At 55.5% G+C, this 22,024-nt stretch overlaps 1 protein-coding gene across 1 annotated transcript; it reads right to left on the reverse strand.

Moving 5' to 3' along the window:
* Nucleotides 1–20,855: 20,855 nt before the first annotated feature.
* On the reverse strand, nt 20,856–21,830 carry LOC128901389 (olfactory receptor 14A16-like). Its single transcript, XM_054183349.1, has one exon. The coding sequence runs from the start codon at nt 21,813–21,815 to the stop codon at nt 20,856–20,858; it is 960 nt and encodes a 319-aa protein (XP_054039324.1). The 5' UTR covers nt 21,816–21,830.
* Between the last annotated feature and the right edge of the window lie 194 nt (nt 21,831–22,024).

The raw sequence follows: 22,024 nt of genomic DNA on the forward strand, positions 1-22,024 counted from the left end.
TCCAACAGCAGCTCCATCACGGAGTTCCTTCTCTTGGCATTCGCAGAGTCGCGGGAGCTGCAGCTCTTGCACTTCTGGCTCTTCCTGGCCATTTACCTGGCTGCCCTCCTGGGCAACATCCTCATCACCACAGCTGTAGCCTGCGACCACCGCCTCCACACCCCCATGTACTTCTTTCTCCTCAACCTCTCTGTTCTTGATATTGGCTCTATCTTCACCACAGTCCCTCAATCCATGGCCAACTCCCTCTAGGACACCAAGGCAATCTCCTACTCAGGATGTGCTGCCCAGGTCTTCTTTCTATTCTTCTTTTTTGGTGCAGAGTATTCTCTTCTCACCGTCATGGCCTATGACCGCTACGTTGCCATCTGCAGACCCCTGCGCTACGGGACCCTCCTGGGCAGCAGAGCTTGTGTCCACATGGCAGCAGCTGCCTGGGGCAGTGGTTTGCTCCACGCTCTGCTGCACACGGCCAGTACATTTTCCCTACCCCTCTGCCAAGGCAATGCCATAAACCAGTTCTTCTGCGAAATATCCCAGATCCTCAAGCTCTCCTCTTCAGATGACTACCTGAGGGAATCTGGGCTTCTTGTGTTTAGTCTTGCCTTTGCTTTTGGATGTTTTGTTTTCATTGTGCTGTCCTACGTGCAGATCTTCAGGGCCGTGCTGAGGATCCCCTCTGAGCAGGGACGGCACAAAGCCTTTTCCATGTGCCTCCCTCACCTGGCCGTCGTCTCCCTGTTCATTAGCAGTTGTATGATTGCCTACCTGAAGCCCCCCTCTGTCTCTTCCCCAGCTCTGGACATGGTGGTGGCAGTTCTCTACTCGGTGGTGCCTGCAGCAGTGAACCCCCTCATCTACAGCATGAGGAACCAGGAGCTGAAGGATGCCCTCAGCAAACTGATTCAATGGGTTAACCTTCAGCAGCAGTAAGCTGCCCGTCTCTCCTCACAGGGCGTTCCGAATTTGGGCCAGGACAGGCTTGTACTTTATTTGGTTTGGCATCTGTGATGATCGGACTCATACAGAAATGTTTGAATTCAGTCCATATCTCCAGAGGCATGATCCCGCTTTGCGCTTTAAGCCCGAGGCTTTAGGTAAATGAGTCGTCGCAGTAGCAGACCTGTCTGCCCGTGGCGCAGCTCCGTAATAAAGGGTGTCTCCCCAGTGCAGCGCCTGGAGGTTGGCTTCTTCTTCTGGCTGAAGTCAGGAATAGGTTCCAGGAACTTCCCTCTCCATGGGCTGCTGCAGCGCTTGCTTCTCCATGGGCTCATGGGAAGGGTCAGAGGGAATGAGGGATGGACTCAGCTGCGTCATGTGGGTGTCCAGTGCCCTGGGGATGGGGAACGGGCTCTGAATTGCCTGCTCAGGGCTGTTCCACTTGCAGCAGAGCTGAACGGTAGCTGCCCGGCTTTCTGGAAGGGAACCCGGAGCCCCCAGGAGAGCAGAGGGCATGTACAGGAGCCATGTTCCTGAGGTGGGCCTGACAGAACAAGAGACTGTCCAAGTGATGTTATCCAAAGGTGAAGCACTGTATTTAAGTATCCACAAGCAGACAAGGTCTCTGCCAAGACCAGGAGAGGCAGTGGGGAGCCAGAAAGACCAAGACAAGCACACTGCTGGGCGATTAACGTCTTCCTTAGTAAAAGAACATGGGTGGGTCAACATGCTCCCTGGCCAACATCCGGAGTCAGAGGGAATGCTTTGTGCTCCTTCCACAGCTGCAGACCTCTGGGAAGTGCTCCCATCTACCCAGAGCTGCTTCCCAGCCTGACCAGCGTGGAGTTACGCCATGGCCCAGGGCACCACAACCCCCTTTTGCTGCAGAGTGGCACCACCAGCTCCAGGCCCTGCAGGGAACACGGGGAGGAGAGCAGGAGCAGCAGGAGGTGTGAGGATCAGAGGAGGGATGGGGAGAGGTCAGACAGGAGAGGATCCAGGCTGAGAATTTCCTCACAGAGAAGAATGCTGGTGCTCAGCTAATCCAAGGCAGTGCCAAGGGTTTGGTTACCCTAAAGCATGCTCGTGGTGCAGCGTCAGAAGTGCACGCTGTCCTGGTACACTAGCAGGCCTGGGGAGTAGCTGAAGGATGGGTGTCCCCCGCTCACCATCATCCCTCCTGAAGGGTGGCACCAAAAGGGAGGCTGTGACCCTGTGTCAGGGCTTGCACTGAAGGAAGAATAGACCTAGAAGCCACTTCATTTCACTGCTGTCCTTCAGTCCCTGCTGGACCACTCCATGACCTGGAGACAGCCTCCCTTGCCCAGTCTGCCAGTCCTTATCCCAGAAGTCACCTCCAAACAAGGCTACTCAGCCAGGGCTGAGCTGGAGGACAGGAGTCCAACTGTGAGCACAGAGTGGACAAGGCCTCTCCCGGGTCATCTGCAGGGCTAGAAGCCTTTGTGTTCCCCACAGGAAAAGGCAGCATGTGGAGGAGAACCTGGGAAACTAAATCCCTATATGCCCATGGACCCTCAAGAAAAGTCCCTCAATGCAAAAAGCCAGCCTGGCTTGATGCCCGCGTGAACAGACAGGAAAACCTTCCACAGGAGCTTCATTCAAGACCCATGTCCCCATACCAGCCAGTTCCAGCCCTCACCTTTCACCACGGCCGTGGGCAGCGCTGATCACGTTTCAACGTGACCATCTCCATCCTCCTGCTGGGCTCAGTGGCTGTATCAGTAGGACAGGCAGTCCTGCCCTGCCCCTGTCCATGCCCAGCCCCTGCAAACCACAGAGCAGGTGCGACTGGAAACCAGCAGCTGGAACACAGCTGAGACTGGGCAGTGCCAGCCCCGCCACTCCTGGCAGCCCCTCTGTAGCCAGAGCAGCTCTCCACGGTCACTAAAGGACTCAACACTGCTTGTGGAGCCAGGTGTCCCTTGGAGGCTTCAGCCACTGGCACTACCTGCTGGGAACTGTGCACCCAGTGCCACGTGTCGGTGCCCTGCACTGCAGCTCGTGGTGCCTCCTCTCTCAGGAGAACCACTGGCTGTGTTACTCCCTGACCAGTTGTGCAGAGGAGCTGCTGGAGGTCTTCTCTCTTGAGCCCCATGGCCCCTGGCTCTGCTCTGGTGTCAGCCCGTGGGTACCACCGCAGTTCCTCTGTGCTGGGCTGTGCTGTCCTTTCGTATCTCTACAGGCGCTCCTCTGGGACCGTGCGGGGACCCCCGGTGCATATCATAGAATCATAGAATCATAGGGTGGGAAGGGACCTCTGGAGATCAGCTAGTCCGACCCCCTGCCAGAGCAGGGTCACCCAGAGCAGGTGGCACAGGAACGCGTCCAGGCGGGTTTGGAATGTCTCCAGAGTTGGAGACTCCACCACCTCTCTGGGCAGCCTCTGCCAGGGCTCTGCCACCCTCAAAGGAAAGAAGTTCCTCCTCATGTTTAAGTGGAACTTCCTATGCTCAGGTTTGTGCCCATTACCTCTTGTCCTGTCCCCGGGCACCACTGAAAAGAGCCTGGCCCCATCCTCCTGACACCCACCCTCTAAGTATTTATAAGTGTTGATAAGGTCCCCCCTCTGCCGTCTTTTTTCCAGACTGAAGAGACCCAAATCCCTCAGCCTTTCCTCATAAGAGAGGTGTTCCAGTCCCCTAATCATCTTGGTAGCCCTATCTATGCTTGGAGGGGACCACCTGGCTACCCCATCACAGGGCATCCCATCGAGGACACACTTGGACACCGTTATGGCAGGTTGACCTTGTGCAGCAGCCCAAAACCCACCCTGCTTTTCAGCCGCTGCCCTCTCCTGGAGGACTGGGAGAGAATGGAAGGCAAAAAGTCTCATGGATCGAGATAAGGACAGCTTAAACAGAAAATAAATACATGAATAAATAAATAAGGTGTGCATGGATGCAAAGCCAAAAGAGGAATTCACGCACTAATTCCCATTGGAGGGAGATGTCTAGACACTTCTTGAAAGCAGGCCCTCAACGTCTCACGGGAAGACATACGCCATAACCCTGCGCGACTTACGGCATGGAACGTCCCCTTGCTCTGTTCAGGCTGGCTGTCGTGGCTGTGCCTCTGAGCGCTGCCTTGCCCACTCCCAGCCTCCTGACTTTTGGGGCAGGGAGTGTTTGAGAGACAAGGCCTTGACACTGTGTGAGCACTGCTCAGCACTAACCAGAACGCCCGTGTGTTAATAGCACGATTTTAGCCACCAATGCAAAGCACAGCACTGTACGGGCTGCTGTAAGAGCTCCATCCCAGCCGTACCAGTACAATTCTGCTTGGTGTGAGGATCTGGCCTGGGGATAGGGAGGGGTGGAAAGGATAAAAGACAATGAGGACAAGACAAAGAGAGGCAGAAAGGAGCTTTTCTAAAGAGTTTTAGGGGTGGAGGGGAAGGGGGAAATCGCCATGACAGTGGATCAGCGCTAGATCAGGAGAAAGCACTGACCAATCTGACCTAACCGTAAAGTTCTCCCTGCTCAGGGCAGACCATGATGCTCAAGACCTCCAGAGGTCACTTCCACGCCATACCCCTGTAGGGGGAGAGAATGGACGGTGGGTGCGAGGGTAGTGAACACTGGTGCGTGTTGAGGATTTGCTGACATTTGTAATCCCTGGTCAACCCTGTCCTCAGGATTACACAGTGACTGAGTTCATCCCCAAAAGGAGGATGGGCACGAGGCACCAGGAGTCCAACTAGCCCAGGGGTACCACAGAAAATTTCTCAGAAATGCTGCCGGGCATGCCAGAATCACAGGGTAAGGAGTGTTGGAAGAGGCCTGCGTAGACAGCCTAGTCCAATCTCTTGTTAAGCGAGCTTGGCCACCTGGGGCAGGTTGTCCAGGACTGGGATTGAATATCTCCACGGAGGGAGACACCACAATCTCTCTGGGCAACCAGTTCCCGTGATCAGCCACCCACAGTCAAGAAGTGTTTTCTTACGTTCAGATGAAATGTCATGTCTTTCAGTTTGTGCCCGTGGCCTCTTGTCTTGTTGCTGGGTATCCCTGAGAGCCTGACTCCCTCTTCTCCATGTCCTCCCATCAGATATTGATGGACTTTGACAAGAACCCTCTTGGAGCCGGCTCTTCTCCAGGCTGAACAGTCCCAGCTCGCTCAGCCTCGATTCACGTGAAGGGTGCTCCGGTCCATTAACCATCTTTGTGGCTCTTCATCGGACACACTCCTCTAAGCCCATGTCCCTCCTGTTCTGGGCAGTCCAGCACTGGACACAGCACTGCAGAAGTGGTGTTACCAGGGCTGAGGAAAGAGGAAGGCTCACCATCCTCATCCTGCTGGGAATGCTATTCCTAATGCACCCCAGGAAGCTCTTGATCTTCTGTGCCACAAGGCCACACTGGGGAGAATGACCTCCCTTGACCTGCTGGCCACACTCTTCCCTGTGCAGCCCACAATTCCATTGGCCTTCTTGGCGACAAGGGCACATTGCTTGCTCATGGATAATTTACCGTCTACCAAGACCCCCAGATCCTTTTCTTCAGCTGCTTTCCAGCAGGTCCACCCCTAACCTATACTGGTGCCTGACGTTCTTCCCATAGAAGCTGAAAGGAGCCTAGACAGAACGATGAAATGGCCAACGGAAAATCCCGTACCACAGATGTCATGCTCAGGGTACAAATGGGGTTAGCCGGGGGGTGGGTACCCACTATCGCTGCTCGGAAAGGTACCGAATTGCACCAGCAGCTGCATGGCCCTGGCTGCCGGCTGGGGTTAAACCACACCACCTCTGCTGTTTTTGTGGTAATGAGCCCTCAGGTGCCAAATTCCCGAACCGCAGATCTCTAAAGACTGAGCCAGCCTCGAGAGAAGTCCAAGTCAGAAGCAAACCTCCAGCTTTCTGAGGGTGTTTAGCAGGCCCTGCTGAACTCCCTCACTGGAGGGGCCACGGAGGGAACGAGCTGTCAAGGGTCCTGTCCCCGGGGGCTGGAGAAGCAGGAACTTGGAGACACTTGGTACAGGAGGAAATGTAAATGTGGAGATCACTGATGTGATCTGATGTGCCCTGATGTGCTTCCCCAAGCAGGATGGCTTACCCACCTCCCCTAGAGATGGGGCTCTTCTGACTTTTTTCGGAAGAAATAAACCGTCCATCTTCTTCTGCAAATTACTCCTAATGTAACTCCTTATTGGCACAGCCTATTTCCTGCCATTTTTCCTGGGATATTTTTGTTGTTTGGTTTAATCCTGTCTTGTTTTTATTCCATTTTTTTTCTACTTGTGATAATGATTTCCAAACCCAAACGTCATTAGTCGTACCACTTCTACATCAGTCCCTACCAGTCTTGTATGACCCAGAAACTTTGAGAAGCCATAATCTTTGTGCATTTCAATAAAATAAATTACCCTGCACTGACTTGTCTGTCCAAAATGCTTCCTCTGAGGCCTTCTACGGAGCTGCAGGGGCAGTGCCTGTCTCCAGAGGAGGACAGGAAAAGAGTGCCAAGCACAGCCCCGTGGCCAAGGAGGATGCCCCTTGCTCTTTCCAAATTTGCTCTTTCCTCCTCCACGCTCTCCGTCTGAGCCCTTCTGTTAGTTTAAGGCTTGAGCGCTCTTTTAGCTTGCCGACAGTCCTGCTGCACGGCAGCAACAGGCGCTGGGTCCTTCTGTGACAGAGATGGACTCCAGAAGAGAATTTCCATCATGAAATGGGATTTCCTTCGCGCAGCGCCTGAAGGCTTCCGTCTTCTGCCAGAGTTGCTCTCCAGAACATGCTCTAGAAAGTGCCCCGGTGAGGAAAACACCAGGCAAGAGCCAAAGTGTGTGTGTGTGTGTGAAGGGTGTAGGCACAGAGCAGTGTCCTCGCACACCCACACCTCCGGGGAGAGGGGTGAAGGAGCGGCAGAGCAGGATCTGGTCTGTGCCTTGGTTGGCTGGCCACAGTGGGGAAGGTGCCCCATGGTGGTGGTCACAGCCCAGCCCCTTGCAGCCACCGTTGGCAGCGTGGGGCTCCCCCCGGCTCAGAGAGGCAGTTTGTGCCCCCGAGAAGGGCCACCAAATGCCTGGCTCAGAAGTCCGTCTTCGCCTCGTAAAGAGGAGACTTAAGCACGGACACAGTGTGCACGGGGGGAGATGAACCCGAGCGAGCGCAAACGCAAAGGCGGGGTGGGGGTCGCCGTCCTCCCCGCTCCAGACGCCGGGGTCCTCTCCAGCTGCTGGGGAAGGAGAGGGCCCAGACACCTGGGCTCCCTCCACCAAGCTTGACCATACTCCTCTGCCCCCCCAGTTAAAAGCAGCTGTTAATTACTTGGGGGGAGGGTGTGTGTGTCACCAGGAGTGCCCCCCCCAATACCTCCTGGGGGTCCTGCTGTGTAGGGGAGGTGGGGGGTGTGTGTCCTGGGGGGACCCAGGCAGGGGGGGCGAATCCCCACCATGGGGCTGAAGGGACATTGGTGAGGTGTAAGGGGACATATGGGTCTCAGAGGCCCTTTGGGGGGGCTATGGGGGGACTGAGGAGGCATTGAGGGGGGTCTAAGGGAACCCAGCAGGGACTGAGGTGACATTTGGGGGGACTGAAGGAGCATGTGGGGGCTGAAGGGGACATTGTGGGGGGCTGAGGGGACCCAGAATGAGTTTAATGGGACACAGTGGGGGCTGAGGGCACATTAGTGGGGGGCTCTGGAGGGCTGAGGGGACACGGGGGTGCTGAGGGGGACCCAGGGGGGTTGAGAGGACGTGGGGGGGACACTGTGGGGGCTGTGGGTGCCCGGGGATGTGATGGTACCCAGGGGGGCATGAGGAGGAGGGGACCCAGGCGTCCAGGGGGGACCCAGGCATCCGGGGAGTGACTCCTCCTCCCCCCCAAGGGAAACTGAGGCACACACAAGCCCTGGGGGTGGGGTGGGGGTGTGTGTCCTGGAGGGACCCAGGCGTCCGGGCACCCCCCCGTCCCCCCTCCATCCAAACTCCCCCCTCCCGGGGTGGGGGCGCCCGCACGCCTGGGTCCCCTGAAGGGGTGGGGGAGGGGTGGGAGGCGGCGCAGGGCAGCAGAGCGAGCACAGCAAGAGGGGGGGCGTCCCCACATTTGGAGGGGGGCATAGATGGGGGGGCCTATTGGGAGAGTCCCATTGATTTGGGGATTGCCATGGGGTGAGGGACAAATTTGGGGGATCCCAAAATTTAGGGGGGGGGCACAACTGGGGGCAGCCGTACATGACGGGGGTGTCCCATAGATTGAAGGGTGGCCCTACTTGGGGGGTACCCCAGGGTTTTGGGTGGGTGAAGGGTCCTGTGGGGGCTGGGGGCATGTTTTATGAACGTAACCCAGCAATTTATCAAAGTCAGCGGTGAATGTGGCAGCGCTTTACGAGATGGGCCACGGAGGTGATCCGAGGGCGGGAGCCCCTCTCCTAGGAAGACAGGCTGAGAGAGCTGGGGGTGTTCGGCCTGGAGAAGAGAAGGCCCTGGGGAGACCTTCGAGCCCCTTCCAGTCCCTAAAGGGGCTCCAGGAGAGCTGGGGGGGCTGTTTTCGAGGGCACGGAGCCATAGGACGAGGGGTGATGGCTTTAAACTAGAGCGGGGCAGGTCTGGATTAGCCGTGAGGAGGAAGTTCTTCACGCTGAGTGTCCTGTAGAGCAGGTAGTCTTTATTAGCAGCGCTGGGGTCCCACTGGGGATTCTCCACCGTACGTGCTCCCACAACGATCTTATTCTGAGCGGTTTAGATTTACAAAACTGTTACCTAGTCATTCGTTTTCCCTAAAGCATTAACATAAGCACGCCCACTCCCAGAACCAATTGCACAAGCATGAGGCAAGTTATTTCGCGGTCTTTGCTTCCACCTAGTATCCATTTTCAGGAATTGCAGTCACTCTGGTGGCCATATACTTCATCTGCTGGTTGTATCTTCCTCTTTGTCAGTTGCCCTCCCGATGAACTTTCCTCTTTAGCAATCCTCGATGCACGCCTGCTACTGATTTGTTTACATAGGTGATTTATTACTACCCGTTTGGCAGCACTTGCCTAAACCGTCACCTAAACCCATCACCTTGACAGGCTGCAGGATCGAGCCTTGGTTCCTGACTCTAGGGCATGCGTTTTTTCCAATGTCCTCGCTCTTTGCAGATCACGCCCTGATCTTCTGCTAAACGAGTTCCCCTCCCAATTCCTCTGTAGCCTCCTCTACTTCCCCGGGCGCCGTTCATTCTTCCCGCAGCAGCTCCGGTCTACGCGGCAATTAATCTCCCTTCTCTTTGATTCTCCCTCTCCTTTTCTCTGTTATTCTAGACGGTCCAAGCTACTTACAGCAGTGTTCCCAAGTCCCTCGAATCTGCTCCTTCTAAATTTTGGTGTTTCATTCATATATCTGGGGCAGATTGTCCCATAAAAATAGAGGCCAATCGCACAGCCTCCTCCGACTTCTTGGGGTCCAAGTTTGTCTATTTCCTAGCAGTATTCTTTAATTGTTCCATAAATGCAGGTGGCGATTCATTTGGTTCTTGTTTAACCTCAAATAATGTCTTTTGGCATAGCATGTCTCATTTCAAATAACAAGCATCTCTGATACGTGGTTAAGAGCCCCCGGGGTCCCGGTTGATTTGGGTCCCAGCCCGGGTCCGTAGTAGGAAAATTCTGATCCACTGTTCCCTGCCAGTCTCCATTAGCGTGTGCTCCAGGAGCAGTGGGAAGTCGCAGCCTCTGCCAGTCGGCTCTCCCAGTGCCAGAGCTCAAGGGGGGGCACCAGGCTCTGATGTGCACCTTCCTCCAGAAAGAGCAGAAACTCCTACCCGGAGCTCAGAGCGGGACACTGCAGACAGAGGCAATGCAGGCTTCCCGGGATGGCGGGGAACCCCATCCAAAGCCATAGCTGCCTCAGGATTTGGGGACAGGACCAGAGGACCACAGCTATGCTGGGCTGGAGGTGTCAGGAGAAGGGAGAAAGCAGACAACAGCAGCCCAGAGCTGTGTCACAGAGGGGTAGAGAGTTGGGCCATCCATACCTCACGCTCAGTTTTCCCTACGAGCTCTCTTGCACGGCTACAGGAGGGGAGGGGAGGGGAGGGCAGCCATCCTTACTCTTGAGGTCTTGGATGAAGGCCACTGGCTTCATCATGTTGCCGCTGGTGGCAAAATCCTGGATCATGTCGTTCTGAATAATGCACAACATGCAAAAGCCTCCTTGGTGACCGGGAGCAGGAGAGGAGAAGCTAGGATGTTGGGGACAAACCCAGTGTCGTCCTCCAACCAGGACGCCCAGGAGAGATGGAGGCAGTACAGGGGCCAGGGGATCTCTGGTCCCACACAGCTCAGCCACGCTCAGTTTTCCCTACGAGCTCTGTGCTACCGTAGAGCTCTGGGGCATCCTGGGTACCCAGGGACCAGCACACGCCACTCACCCCAGTCGCAGTCCCAGCCACTGCAACCTCCCCAGAGGAGACAGCATCCACGGGGATGGAAACCGTGTCACCAGCACTCGCTGGAGGAGCCCACAGCTCGGCCCTGAGGGGCACATCCCACCGGAGCGCTACAGATGCCGCTGCAAGTCCCGCGTGCTCCCCTTGATCACAGCTTGGAGCAGTGCCCACCAGACCCCTTTCAAAGCCACCCATCAACAGCACCACCTGCCTGTACGCAGCCTTCTGCCCTGCCCTCAGGCAGTCCCCACAGACAGGGGCTCTTTGGGACCCCCAGCTCAGCCCCCAGCAAGCCAGCAAACCCCCATGGCCCCATGTTAGTCCTGCCTACACCCAGCAGAGTCAAAGCCTCCCCACACACAAGGACGCAGAGCTCAGGAACACTGCTACAGCCCGGAAAAGCGAGCCGTATGCAGGAACGACCTCTCCATGGAGAAAGGGGCAGGAGGGAACAAGGAAGGCGCATCCTGACACCCACACAGCCCTCGGCAGGGCCCCCTGCAGAGGTGCTGAGTGCGGCACTGGCAGCAGGACAGGCGGGTGCTCCTCGTCCCTCCTCACCACCGGCATGGCCCCCCGGCCCTGCCGCCCACCGAGCCAGCCCTCCCCACTCACGGCTGCCGCTGTGCTCCTTGGAGAGCAGGGAGTCGGGGAGCGGTGGCGTGGGGGTCAGGCACGGCACCGTGGAGCTGAGGGAGCTGGTGTTTCCTCTGCTCTAGGCTGCTCTGTGGTCTCAGGGCCCCATATGTTGGATCTGCTCTGGTGTCTCCTGTCAGTGAGGACAGAGGGATGCTCTCCGAGCACACTGTGCTCTTCACACAAGTTTTCATGGCTCGCACATGCCTACACTCCGTGAGCGATGTTTACTTGCATAGGACAATTTGTCTTGTCACTCCAAACTAAGCCCTGGAAACCCTCCCTCAGCTTTTGGCTGCAATAGAAAAGGCTGGAAACACTGGAAAAAGGTGCTCAGTCCTCAGCACTAGAAGCTGCATGGGATCAAAATCCCAAAGAAGCCAAGAGTTTGTCTCCAGCACAAAGACACTTGACAGCACTTTGTCTTCACAGGCTGAGGTGTCCTGGACAGACACAACCATCTGAAAGCCTTGGAAACAAAACTCTTCAGTACAGGTTTGATACATGGTCCCCTGAAAGGCAGGACATAGATGGAAACCAGGGAAACAGCTGCTCTCAGAGAGAAATACAGATCAATGCTGCCATGCGGCACTTTACATCCTCAGGACAATTCCTGTTGATAGCTAGGAAGTGGAGAGAATGAAGAATTAGCGTTGTTCCAGCAGGAACACCAGGACCTTGAGGAAGCTGGGGTTGCCTCTCACCCCACCCAAAATGACTGTCCAGAGCTCCTCCGCACTGCAGCTCCCCACTGCATATGGGACGTGGCTTTTGACTGCTGGGCATAGGAGTTATTTCAGTTGACAACTTCATAGCTAGGAAGGTTCACCACCTCCAGGGTAGACAACAGCAGGAACAGAATTCTCCTGTGAGCTAACGTCTGCACTTCTCAAAGCCTTCCAAATATTTCATCGAAAAGAAAAAATTACTTGCTTAGAAACAAATGGACAATTTTCCAAATGCTGGGTGATTCAAGGGTATGGCAAGGAAAGAAAAAAAGAAACAAACAAACAAAAAGGTAAAAATAAAGAAAAAGCATCAGTTTCATGATGGTGTGAAGAAACAGGAAGATGCAAGGCTCTCATAAAAGTCACTTCTACACAGCTGTGGAAAACCTTCAAGAAAATTCTTTCAGTTAGAGGTGCAATCTCCACTATCCACTCTACATCCTCTTCTTCCCAGGTGCCAATATCCTGACAGCCCTGCGGGACATGCCCAGCTCCAGATCAGCCCGGTGACGCAACAACACAGATTCCATTCCCCAGGCTCCCACGGCCTCTAGGATGTCATTGTGCGTTTCCACGACGACCCTGTGGTCTCTCCAAGGCCAGCTGGCAGCTGGCACCACACCCTGTCTTGCCGGGTTTCTGCCTGCCATCGAGGTACGGCAGCAGCTCCCGCTCCTCCTGGTGCTCCTACCCTGCGGGTAACCCCCCAGCCGGCTCTGCCCGCCAGTATCCCCCCCATCACCCCTCTTGGCTTCCCCCAACAGAGAGGTTGCCTCTGCGGCTGCTGATGGCATCGCAAGTGCCCAGCGTGAGCTTCACCGCCCCCGCCACGCCGTCACCGGTCACTGCCAGCGTGCTGCCGGGGCACTCCGAGCCTGCCCAGGCCCAGCCCAGCACCCACCAGCTGGCGCGGGCCAGCGTCTGGCAGGGGGTGCGCTGGCCCCTGCGTGTCCTAGGGCAGCTGGGGCACATCCCCCACGGGGTGCCACTTCCCCCTGTGGCTGCTCCCTGTCCTCGTGCCTGCAGCTGGGGACAGCAGGTGGTGACAGGGATGCTGGTGCCCCACCAGCCCATGGGGTTGGGGCCATGGGCCGTGGCCCACCAGGAGCCCCTGTCCACCATGGCTCAGCATTGGGGGCAGGGCCTTCCTATGGCCCACACCCTGAGCAGCAGCATCAAGAAGCCGCTGGAGGCCTCTGAGAATGATGTGGTGGTCATCAAGGGCAGTGGCCCCGACACCAGAACAAAGCCCAAAGGTGAGTTTTGGGGGGTGGCAGAGCCCGTGGGCGGGCATCCGATGCCCAGGAAATCTTGCATCGCCATGGGGTCTGGCTGGTTTTGATTGCTCTGTCAGCAGGGGTGACCATCCTGGACACCCCGGAGAAGCCCCTGGTCCTGCCTGAGCTGGGGCCACACAGCTTTGCCGAGGCCTTTCCCGAGCTGGCAGGGGACAACCTGCACTTTCAGGATGAGCACAAGCACTTTCAGGAGTTCAACGTGGACATCACCGACATGCTCGCCTGGCTCGACACCCTGGAGGGCGAGGACACCGTCCCCGATGCCCTCGACATCTCCACCGGTCTCAGCAGCACTGCCTTCCCCAACCAGCCCTGCCAGTTCTCCGAGTACGGGGCAGAGGGTGACTGCCTTGAGGAGCAAGTGGTGGTGGCGATGCTGGGAGAGGCCTACCCCTTCTTAGGGGTGGCAACGTCCCCCTTGATGGACCCCAAGGGGACACAGGGCGGGCTGGGAGCGGTCCTCCCCGCCTGGCTGCCACTTTGTCCTGTAGAGACTTGTGGGGACAGTCCCATGGAGAGTCCCGTGAAGGATCGTCCAGAGGGTCCTCCAGAGAGTCCTCTGCTGAACTCCATAGCTGCCCCCCAGCACCATCCGCCCCGCAAGGCCCAGCTGGTGGAGGAGGCACTGCACAGGCAGCCCCGGGTGCTTTTGAGCCGCTTGCCGCTGCCGCCGGGCATCGTCCCCCACGGGGTAGTGCCCAGATCAGGGAAGGCGGGCAGAAAGCAGGCGAAGCGCCCCGTGCCAGAGGGCACCCCAAGAATGGAAGAGACCTCCTCACGGGACAATATCCCACCCAAGAAGAGAAAGAAGATGGTGGTGTGCCAGGTGCTCAAACACTCAAAAACCCTGGGCGAGGGAAAGCTGATGGGGGACGGTGCTGCAGCTGGTAGCAGCAGGCAGCACGTGGGCAGCAGCAAGAGGAGGGCATGCCACGGCAACAACGTGCCCACCAGGCGATCCCGAACCCTGGGGGATAAGCGAAGTGCCCCACAGCCCCCCAACCGCTGTTGATGGGTTGATAGGGAAGGTGGGGAGCACAAATCCCTGTGGCATGCGACCCGCACCCAGCCACTCCAGCCCCAGCCCTCTAGCACGTCTCGCTTTCCTTCTTAAGTCATTAAAGGTTTGATGTTTGTTTCACATTGCTTCTACCTGCGGCCATTCGTGCAGCGGGAGGTGGGGGGGTTAACGCAGCCCCTGCCCCACACGTAGAGCTGCCCCTCCACCTCTTCACCCCAGGATATGAGGAACCCCCCCAAGATTCCAGAGGGAAAACCAGCAATGTGCTTCAGGACAGAGACAGAGGAAGAGAAAAAGAGGAGCAGGGAGCGGGACAGAGGGAGAGCAAGGGGAAACACAAAAGGGCCAGGAAGAACGGCAGAGAAAGAGAGGGGCTTGGAAACTAGAGCAGGGGCAGGGAGCAGGATACAAGAACAGCCCGAAGAGAGGCACAGGCAAGCAAAAAAGCGAGACCAGTGAGGCAAAGGCTGTGGGGGCACAGGCACGGGGAGGGACCTGCACGCAGCAGAGGGGTGACACGGCCCCCAGGCCCCAGGACTCAACGCAGTTCCCACTCTTGGTGCCGCCAGGAGAATGTTACAGTTCAGACGCTTCTGTCTCTGCCTCTCTCAGCTCTTACGATGGTCAAGCTTCCCAGACACACAGCCTCACACGCCCGCACACACACTGCATGGCCGTGCCGCACCTTTGGTTCCACATACAGACCCTGCGGTGCGTGGTGGCCAGCTGGCCTGCTGAGGACTGCTCGCAGGGACCCTTCCTCACCCGCAGGGGCCGGCGGCCTCTTGTCTCCGGCTGGGGGCAGCTTCCAGATGGATGCCCTTTCTGTCCTTCTCCAGCCGCTTTACCTTTTCCTGATCCTTCAACTGCAGCCTCAGCTGCAGGCAGCCAACGACATCCCTGGGGGACGTCATCAGTGTTTTCCCATGCGATGAAAATAAAGAGATTTCTGGACGTGCATGAATAGCAAGCGGAGAGCTATTGACCTTCCAAACCAGCAGAACTCGATTTGCATTTTTTCAGTGCTCCCTCTCAGGCTGTGCATTTAATCTCCCTCATCTTTCATGAATTTCCACATCTCCTAACTAAACCGACCATGTCTGAAGTCACCATTCCAGCAGCGCTGGGGGTGTGCAAGGAGGCCAGGAGGCCCCCCCAGTGCCTCAGGACAACATGTCTCCTCACAGGCCTTGGTGGCAGAGGTGTCATTGCTGTGCCCAAGGGGACAAAGACTTGGGTTCTCTTGGTGACTTCCAGCCTTGCCAGCGCCCTTTGCCATCTCCACCACAGTGTGTCCTACGCTCTCCCACAGCTGCTTCTTTTTCCCTGCCGGCTGGAGACACCCATGTCGCTTCCCCACCTTGCTCTCACCCTGGCAGTTCCAGACACTCACCGACGTCTGTCCACCCTCACACTTTGTTCCATGACACACAAAGACATGGACTCATCTCAGACTCCTTCTGCATGACTTCTCGTACCACAGCCCTACCCTTGGAGTGATATTTCTGCTTCCTCATGGCCACTCTCCACCTTCCAAGCTGCGCTGTGTGGCAGTGTTTCCCTCTCCTGCAGTTCCCAACCTCCAAGGAAAGCTCCACCAGCTGGGAAACAACCTTCAAGCAGCCATCCCAGCCCATCAGCCTTCTGGTGGCCTTTCACCAGACCAGACAGAAGCAGGCTCACCATGATGTCCCAAGGCTGCCAGCCTTTCAGCTTCTTGTATAGACATGACCAAGCTGCGTGCCTGCTGCTGTCCCTTCACGTACTAATGTAGAAGAGACATGAGACCCAAAATATAAGTCCCCTTGCTGGAGTGAGCCTGGGTCCTTCGGCAGAGGGCATCTCCCAGTCAATGTGCCACCCAGGGGCCTTCTGCCGGCCTGTCAGAGACACTGGCAGATGTGAGCTTAAAAGCACAGAGCCCAGCCATGAGCCAAGGGCTGACTTGTCAGCTCTCTCAGAAAGAAGGGACCTCACAGTCCCTTTCCCAGCCACATTCCTGCTGTAGCCGGTCCCCTCCAGAGGCAGAAGTGACCTCACAGCCCCTTCACCGCCATTGCCTTCCTCCTGGATGAGTTCCCGAGACACAATTGACCCCATGACCCCGTACCCACCCATCACCCTCCTTGTGGCCCAGTCCCTGAGCAGATAAAAGGGAGCTTCTCTCATCAAATTTATCTCACAGATTTCCTGCCAACGGTTTGAGGGGAGAAACGTTCCTCAGAGGAGCTGCTGTATTTATACTGGTGCATTTTGTATCTCACCTTCTGCCTGTTTCTTCTTCTTCCTCCATCTGTTCTGTCTTCAAAGGGCTCTCCAAGGAAAAGATTCCTCGAATCCTAGGACGGCGCAGGTTGGAAGAGACCCCTGAACTGCGTTGTTCTGGGTCTGGCTGGGAGGGAGTTAACTTTCCCCATAGCAGCCCCCAGACTGCTGCGCTTCCTACTCGTGCCTAGAAGGGTGTTGGTCCTGCACCAATGTTTTGGCTATTGCTAAGCAGTGCTCGCGCCACGTGAAGGCTGTCTCTCCCACCCCCTCTGAAGGTAGTACACTCGGGGTGGGCAAGTGGTTGGGCTGGGCCCTGAATTGACCAAAGGGATATTCCGTGCCATATGACATCATGCTCAGCAAGAAAAGCTGAAAGAAAGGAGGGGGAAGGAGATGATATTCGTTATTAACACAATTGTCTTCCAAAGAGATTGCTATATGTATAGAATCGTTGCCTCCCAGGAGGTAGCTGATATTGTCTCCTGACAGGAAGTAGAGGAAACAATCTCATCTGGTTTTCCTCTCCTTCTGCGTATGGCCTTTGCTTTTTGCTTGCTTCTTTTTTTTTTTGTCCTCACACACACAGACTGTCCCCCTCTGTCAAGCTACTTTTATCTTTACCCATGAGTATTTTCACCTTCTTTTCTCCCTTTGTCATGCTGAGGAGGAGCGGGGAGAACCTCCCATGGCTTGGTGTGCACCTGAAGGCCAGCCATGTGTAACCCACCACAGTCATCTTGCCCAACTCTCCTGCTACCAAGAATGCTAACTAGGTGAGATTCTGCAAGGGCTCCCCACAACTTGGCATCACCCACAAAGGAGGGGAAAGTGCATTTTCTCCCATCATCCAGAGGGATAATAAAAATGTTCCCTACTTCTTGTCAAGGGCTGGTCTTTGAAGGATGCCACTAGCAATTGGCCGCCAGGAGGACTTTGTAGCACAGATGACATCTCTCCCTCAGCAATCAGCCAGCTTCCCACCCACCACACCGTCCACTTCTTCAGCCCGGCTGGCAACAAGCTGGCTCTAAGGAGACTACAGAAGACCACGTCAAAGGCCTTGCTAAAGTCCGGGTACACAACATCCCCTTCTTTTCCCTCCCACTTGTCTTCTGCGACCCCTTTCTTGTCCTTCAAATGCCTGCAGATGGCTGCAGGAGGGCTTGTCGTATCACCTTCCCTGGTGAGGCTGACCAGTCTGTAATCGTCCCCATCCTCCTTCCTGCCTTTTTGAAAACTGTCTGCCTTCTCCAAGGCCCCAGGAGCCTCTCTGACAGCTCTGGCCTTTCCAAGGTGTTGGAAAGAGGTGTCACAATGACACTGGCCAGCCTTCTCCATCTCCCTGACACCAACAGCCTTCTCACTATGACACGCTGCCAGAGGAGTGCCCAGGACACAATTCTAACCTGTCCAGGCCCTTGGGGCCACTTCAAAAGAGAACCATAAGGGATTTCTTCCAACAAGCCCACAACTCTAATGGCATCTCTCTGCAGCTGACAGCTTTCCTAAGCTGTTTTTGTCAGTTCCTCCCGACCCCCAACCCTTTCTTCTCCTCAGGCTGGAGATGAGAGGATTGCGCAGAGGTGAGGGGTGTGTTGAAAGAGGGCTTTGTTAAACTCTCTCCGGAGGGCTGTTCTGGGCATCCCACTGACAGTGAGGAGGGTGCCACAGAAAGGAGTGGCTCCAGGGAGACGAGAGGAGCCGGTGGAGAAGGCCTTCTGCCTGCCCCTGCTGGGCAGGAGAGCTGCCCCCAAGTGCCGCTCTGATGCACTCACAGGATACCAGCATGAACAGGAAGGGCAAGAATGGGTCTAAAAAGCAGGTTATGAAAACAAAGTCCATGAGTGTCATGGTTTCACGTCAGGAGAGTTTCAGCATTGGTGCAAACCCACCGAATCATAGAATCATAAACAGGCTTGGGTTTTAAGGGACCTTTAAAGATCATCTTGTCCAACCCCCCTTGCAGTGAACAGGGATATCTCCAATGAGACAGGTTGCTCAGAGCCCTTTCCAAGCTGACCTTGAATGTCTCCAGAGACTGGGTACATACAACCTCTCCAGGAGACCTGTTTCAGTGTTTCAGCCGCACAAGAAGAAGTGGTCCAGTCTGTGGGGAGCACAACATGTATCTGGGACAAGAAGGAAATGATTGCTGTAGATGACAGAATCCCCCTAGCCAAGGTGCAGCCGCCTTCTGGAGACAACCCTTCCAGTTCCCAAGCCTTGCAGAGAGCAGGGGGCGGCTTACAGCCCAGTACTCCTCGTAGGATGTGGCCACCAGCAGGAAACACTGCGTACATGCCAAAGGTGCAGGAAAGAGCAGTAACCATTGCTGTGAGCAGAGATTGTGCTGTCCCCAGTCGGGGGACAGTCAGGATGCTGGAGCTGGAGCAGGTTTCCAAGTTTTCCAGCAGCATCAACATGACGAGGAGGGTGTTCCCAACCCCAGTCACGGGGTAGGTCATGAGAAAGAGAGGAGGAAGAGACTTTTTCTGAAGGTTGAGGACACCTATTACTTAGGGTACTTGCTTCCCTGTTAGGTGCTTAAAAAAACCTGTGATCGACATTCAGAGAGGTGAAACATGGAGGGTGTGTGCCTCCGGCTACATTCCTACTCCCTAGACATGCTCTGTGCTTTGTGAGAGGTGAGAAATGCCATCTTCTAGAGGGCGATGCCACTCAGGCCTGCAGAACCCTTTCTGACTGCACAGGTGAGATGCCCCACAGAGGCGCTTCTGTCACACCGTGTAATAAAAGGGACAGGCCATGAAGAGAGGGGAGGGTGAGGTGGCACACAGGCTGCTCCTGGAGACACACCCAGCACTGTCAGGGCTCTGGCAGGGCTGTTCAGAGACACGAGTCCTTCCCTGGCACGGGCAGAGCAGCAGACTCCATGGCCTCCTCTTGCCACTCCCGGAGGCTGGCAGCACCTCAGCCCCGCGCTGTGTCTCCCTGCTCGGCACCTCTCTGAGGTGCCCCACGGCGTGAGGAATGGACACAGGGACCTGGGGTCAAGGAAGCCCACCCCAGGGCTGCATTCAGGGGGTTTCCCAGGGGACGTTACTCTCCGAGTGAAGTCACCTCCAGCCACTGTCTGCCCCACAGGCCTTCATGGAGGCCCCACCAACATCTGATGGTGTTTGTGCTCACTCAGGTTAATCTCACCACATGCACATCATGCTCATGCCTGTGGTTGTTATTAGCCAGCTGTGTGCCCAGGTCAAGAACAGAGAGGTTGAGGAGGAAGAAGTACATGGGTGTGTGGAGGCAGTGGTCACGGGTGATGGCGGTGATGATGAGGCCGTTGCCCAGGGGGCCGTTGCCATCTTCCTAAGTCACCGTTACACATGATGGAGCCCTGCTTTCCTGGAAAGTGCTAAATATCTGGCTGCCAATGGGAAGCAGGGGATGAATTCCTTATTTTCCTTTGCTTGCACGCACAGCATTTGCTTTACCTGTCAAACTGTCTTTATCTCAACCCATGCGTTGTCTCACTTTTACCTTTCTGATCTTCTCCCTCATTGTACTGTGGGGGAGTGAGTGGGCGACTGTGTGGTGCTTAGCTGCTGACTGGGGTTAAACCACACCATTTACTCAACTCTGCTCCTGGCTATTTGCTGTGTGAGTGGGCTCACTGTTGTTTGTGTGGTTTTGGTATGACTGTATGTACATGCTTTGCCGGTCAATTCAAAGTGGGCTTGGAAGGAGGAGGAGGAGGACACGGGGCAATGGAGAGACGCAGGGCTGGGAATGTATGGACCACTCATGCAACCTTCCCATCAGATCAGCCACAGAGTGGAGAAAGGATGGGGCCAGTTGTGTTGCTCATGGTCGTGTAAGTGCTGCTCTTGGTGGGGTGGCTGTAAAGGTGCTGGTGCCTTTTGGAGTTGGTTTGTGTCGGGTTGGCTGTGTCCATCTTCTTTCCTTGCAGGTACCTGGATTTAGTGCTTTCCCTTTGGGTGCCTCCACTTTGGGCAATCCCTCACCTTGTGAGGCTCCAGTCACTGACCACCCAAGGCGCACACAGTCCATGCCTATCTCGCAGGCTCTCCAGGCAGCTCCAGATCCTTCTCCTGGAGTATGTCCTCTGCCCTGTCACACGCTGGGACAGTGCACTATGACAGTATCTCAGTGACCATTCACCATCTCCACCGTCAAGAGACAACAACAGATGAGTCCTAAGTCCAACCCTTATTCTCTAACAGCTTCCACTGTGACAAAGAGCTTTTTACTCGGGCCCTTTTGGGGTGAAATATCGGGGCCTGTCGTTGACATCAGCTTTGGAAGAACAGCCAAAACTTGAGGAACTGCACAGGGAAGATGTCACTGTATTAGAGAGAGGCTACAAAAGAGTCAGCTTTCAAATTGCGCTAGAAAAACATTTATACAGGTTTCAGGTGACAGAGGGAGATGGGCTCATGTCTCAGGAGAATGAGCTAAATACAAACAATTATTTAGGAATGTAATAACCATAAACAACACTACAGGAAATGCTAGCAAATAAAAAAAAACACACAAAAAAAGAAGAAAAAACAATAAACAGAGTACAGGCCTGCATTGGGATACTGTAGATGTCATTTGTGGACAGTGATGGAAAATTTATCAACATTGACAAACATCCAATAAATGACTTTCCTAATGGACTCCTTGAGCTCCTGGTTCCTCATGCTGTAGATGAGGGGGTTCACTGCTGGAGGTACCACTGAGTACAGCACTGCCATCACCAGATCCAGCAATGGGGAGGTGATGGAGGGGGGCTTCAGGTGAGAAAATATGCCAGTACTGATAAAGAGGGAGACCACGGCCAGGTGAGGGAGGCACGTGGAAAAGGCTTTGTGCCGTCCCTGCTCAGAGGGAATCCTCAGCACGGCCCTGAAGATCTGCACGTAGGACAGGACAATAAAAACAAAACATCCAAAAACTAACAAAGCACTTAATATAAGAAGCCCAAGTTCCCTGAGGTAGGCATCTGAGCAGGAGAGCTTGAGGATCTGGGGGATTTCACAGAAGAACTGGCCCACAGCATTGCCCTGGCAGAGGGGTAGGGAAAATGTATTGGCCGTGTGCAGCAGAGCATAGAGAAACCCACTGCCCCAGGCAGCTGCTGCCATGTGGACACAAGCTCTGCTGCCCAGGAGGGTCCCGTAGTGCAGAGGTTTGCAGATGGCAACGTAGCGGTCATAGGACATGACAGTGAGAAGATAAACCTCTGTTGCAGCACAGAAAACAAAGAAAAAGACCTGTGCGGCACATCCTGCATAGGAGATGGCCCTGGTGTCCCAGAAGGAATTGGCCATGGCTTTGGGGACAGTGGTGGAGATGGAGCCCAGGTCAAGGAGGGCGAGGTTGAGGAGGAAGAAGTACATGGGGGTGTGGAGGTGGTGGTCACAGGCTATAGCGCCGATGATGAGGCCGTTGGCCAGGAGGGCAGCCAGGTAGATGCCCAGGAAGAGCCCGAAGTGCAAGAGCTGCAGCTCCCGTGTGTCTGCCAATGCCAGGAGGAGGAACTGGGTGATGGAGCTGCTGTTGGACATTTGTTCACTCTGGGCATGGGGGACTGTTGAAAGAGGGAAAGACCTTGGCAAGTTAAGGCAGACTTCTTTGACCCCACCTCATTCTGTTTCCGAAAAGATCTCCCCAAAGGGACTTCTCTTCCTTTGGTATAATTTAATTCGGCTCCTTTTTGTGAGATCAGCTTTGTGCTACTGAGGGCACTTTCCTTGCAGGGGCAGAAATCCTTCTC

This window comes from Rissa tridactyla, chromosome 25, assembly GCF_028500815.1.
Source record: "Rissa tridactyla isolate bRisTri1 chromosome 25, bRisTri1.patW.cur.20221130, whole genome shotgun sequence".
NCBI lineage: Eukaryota > Metazoa > Chordata > Aves > Charadriiformes > Laridae > Rissa > Rissa tridactyla.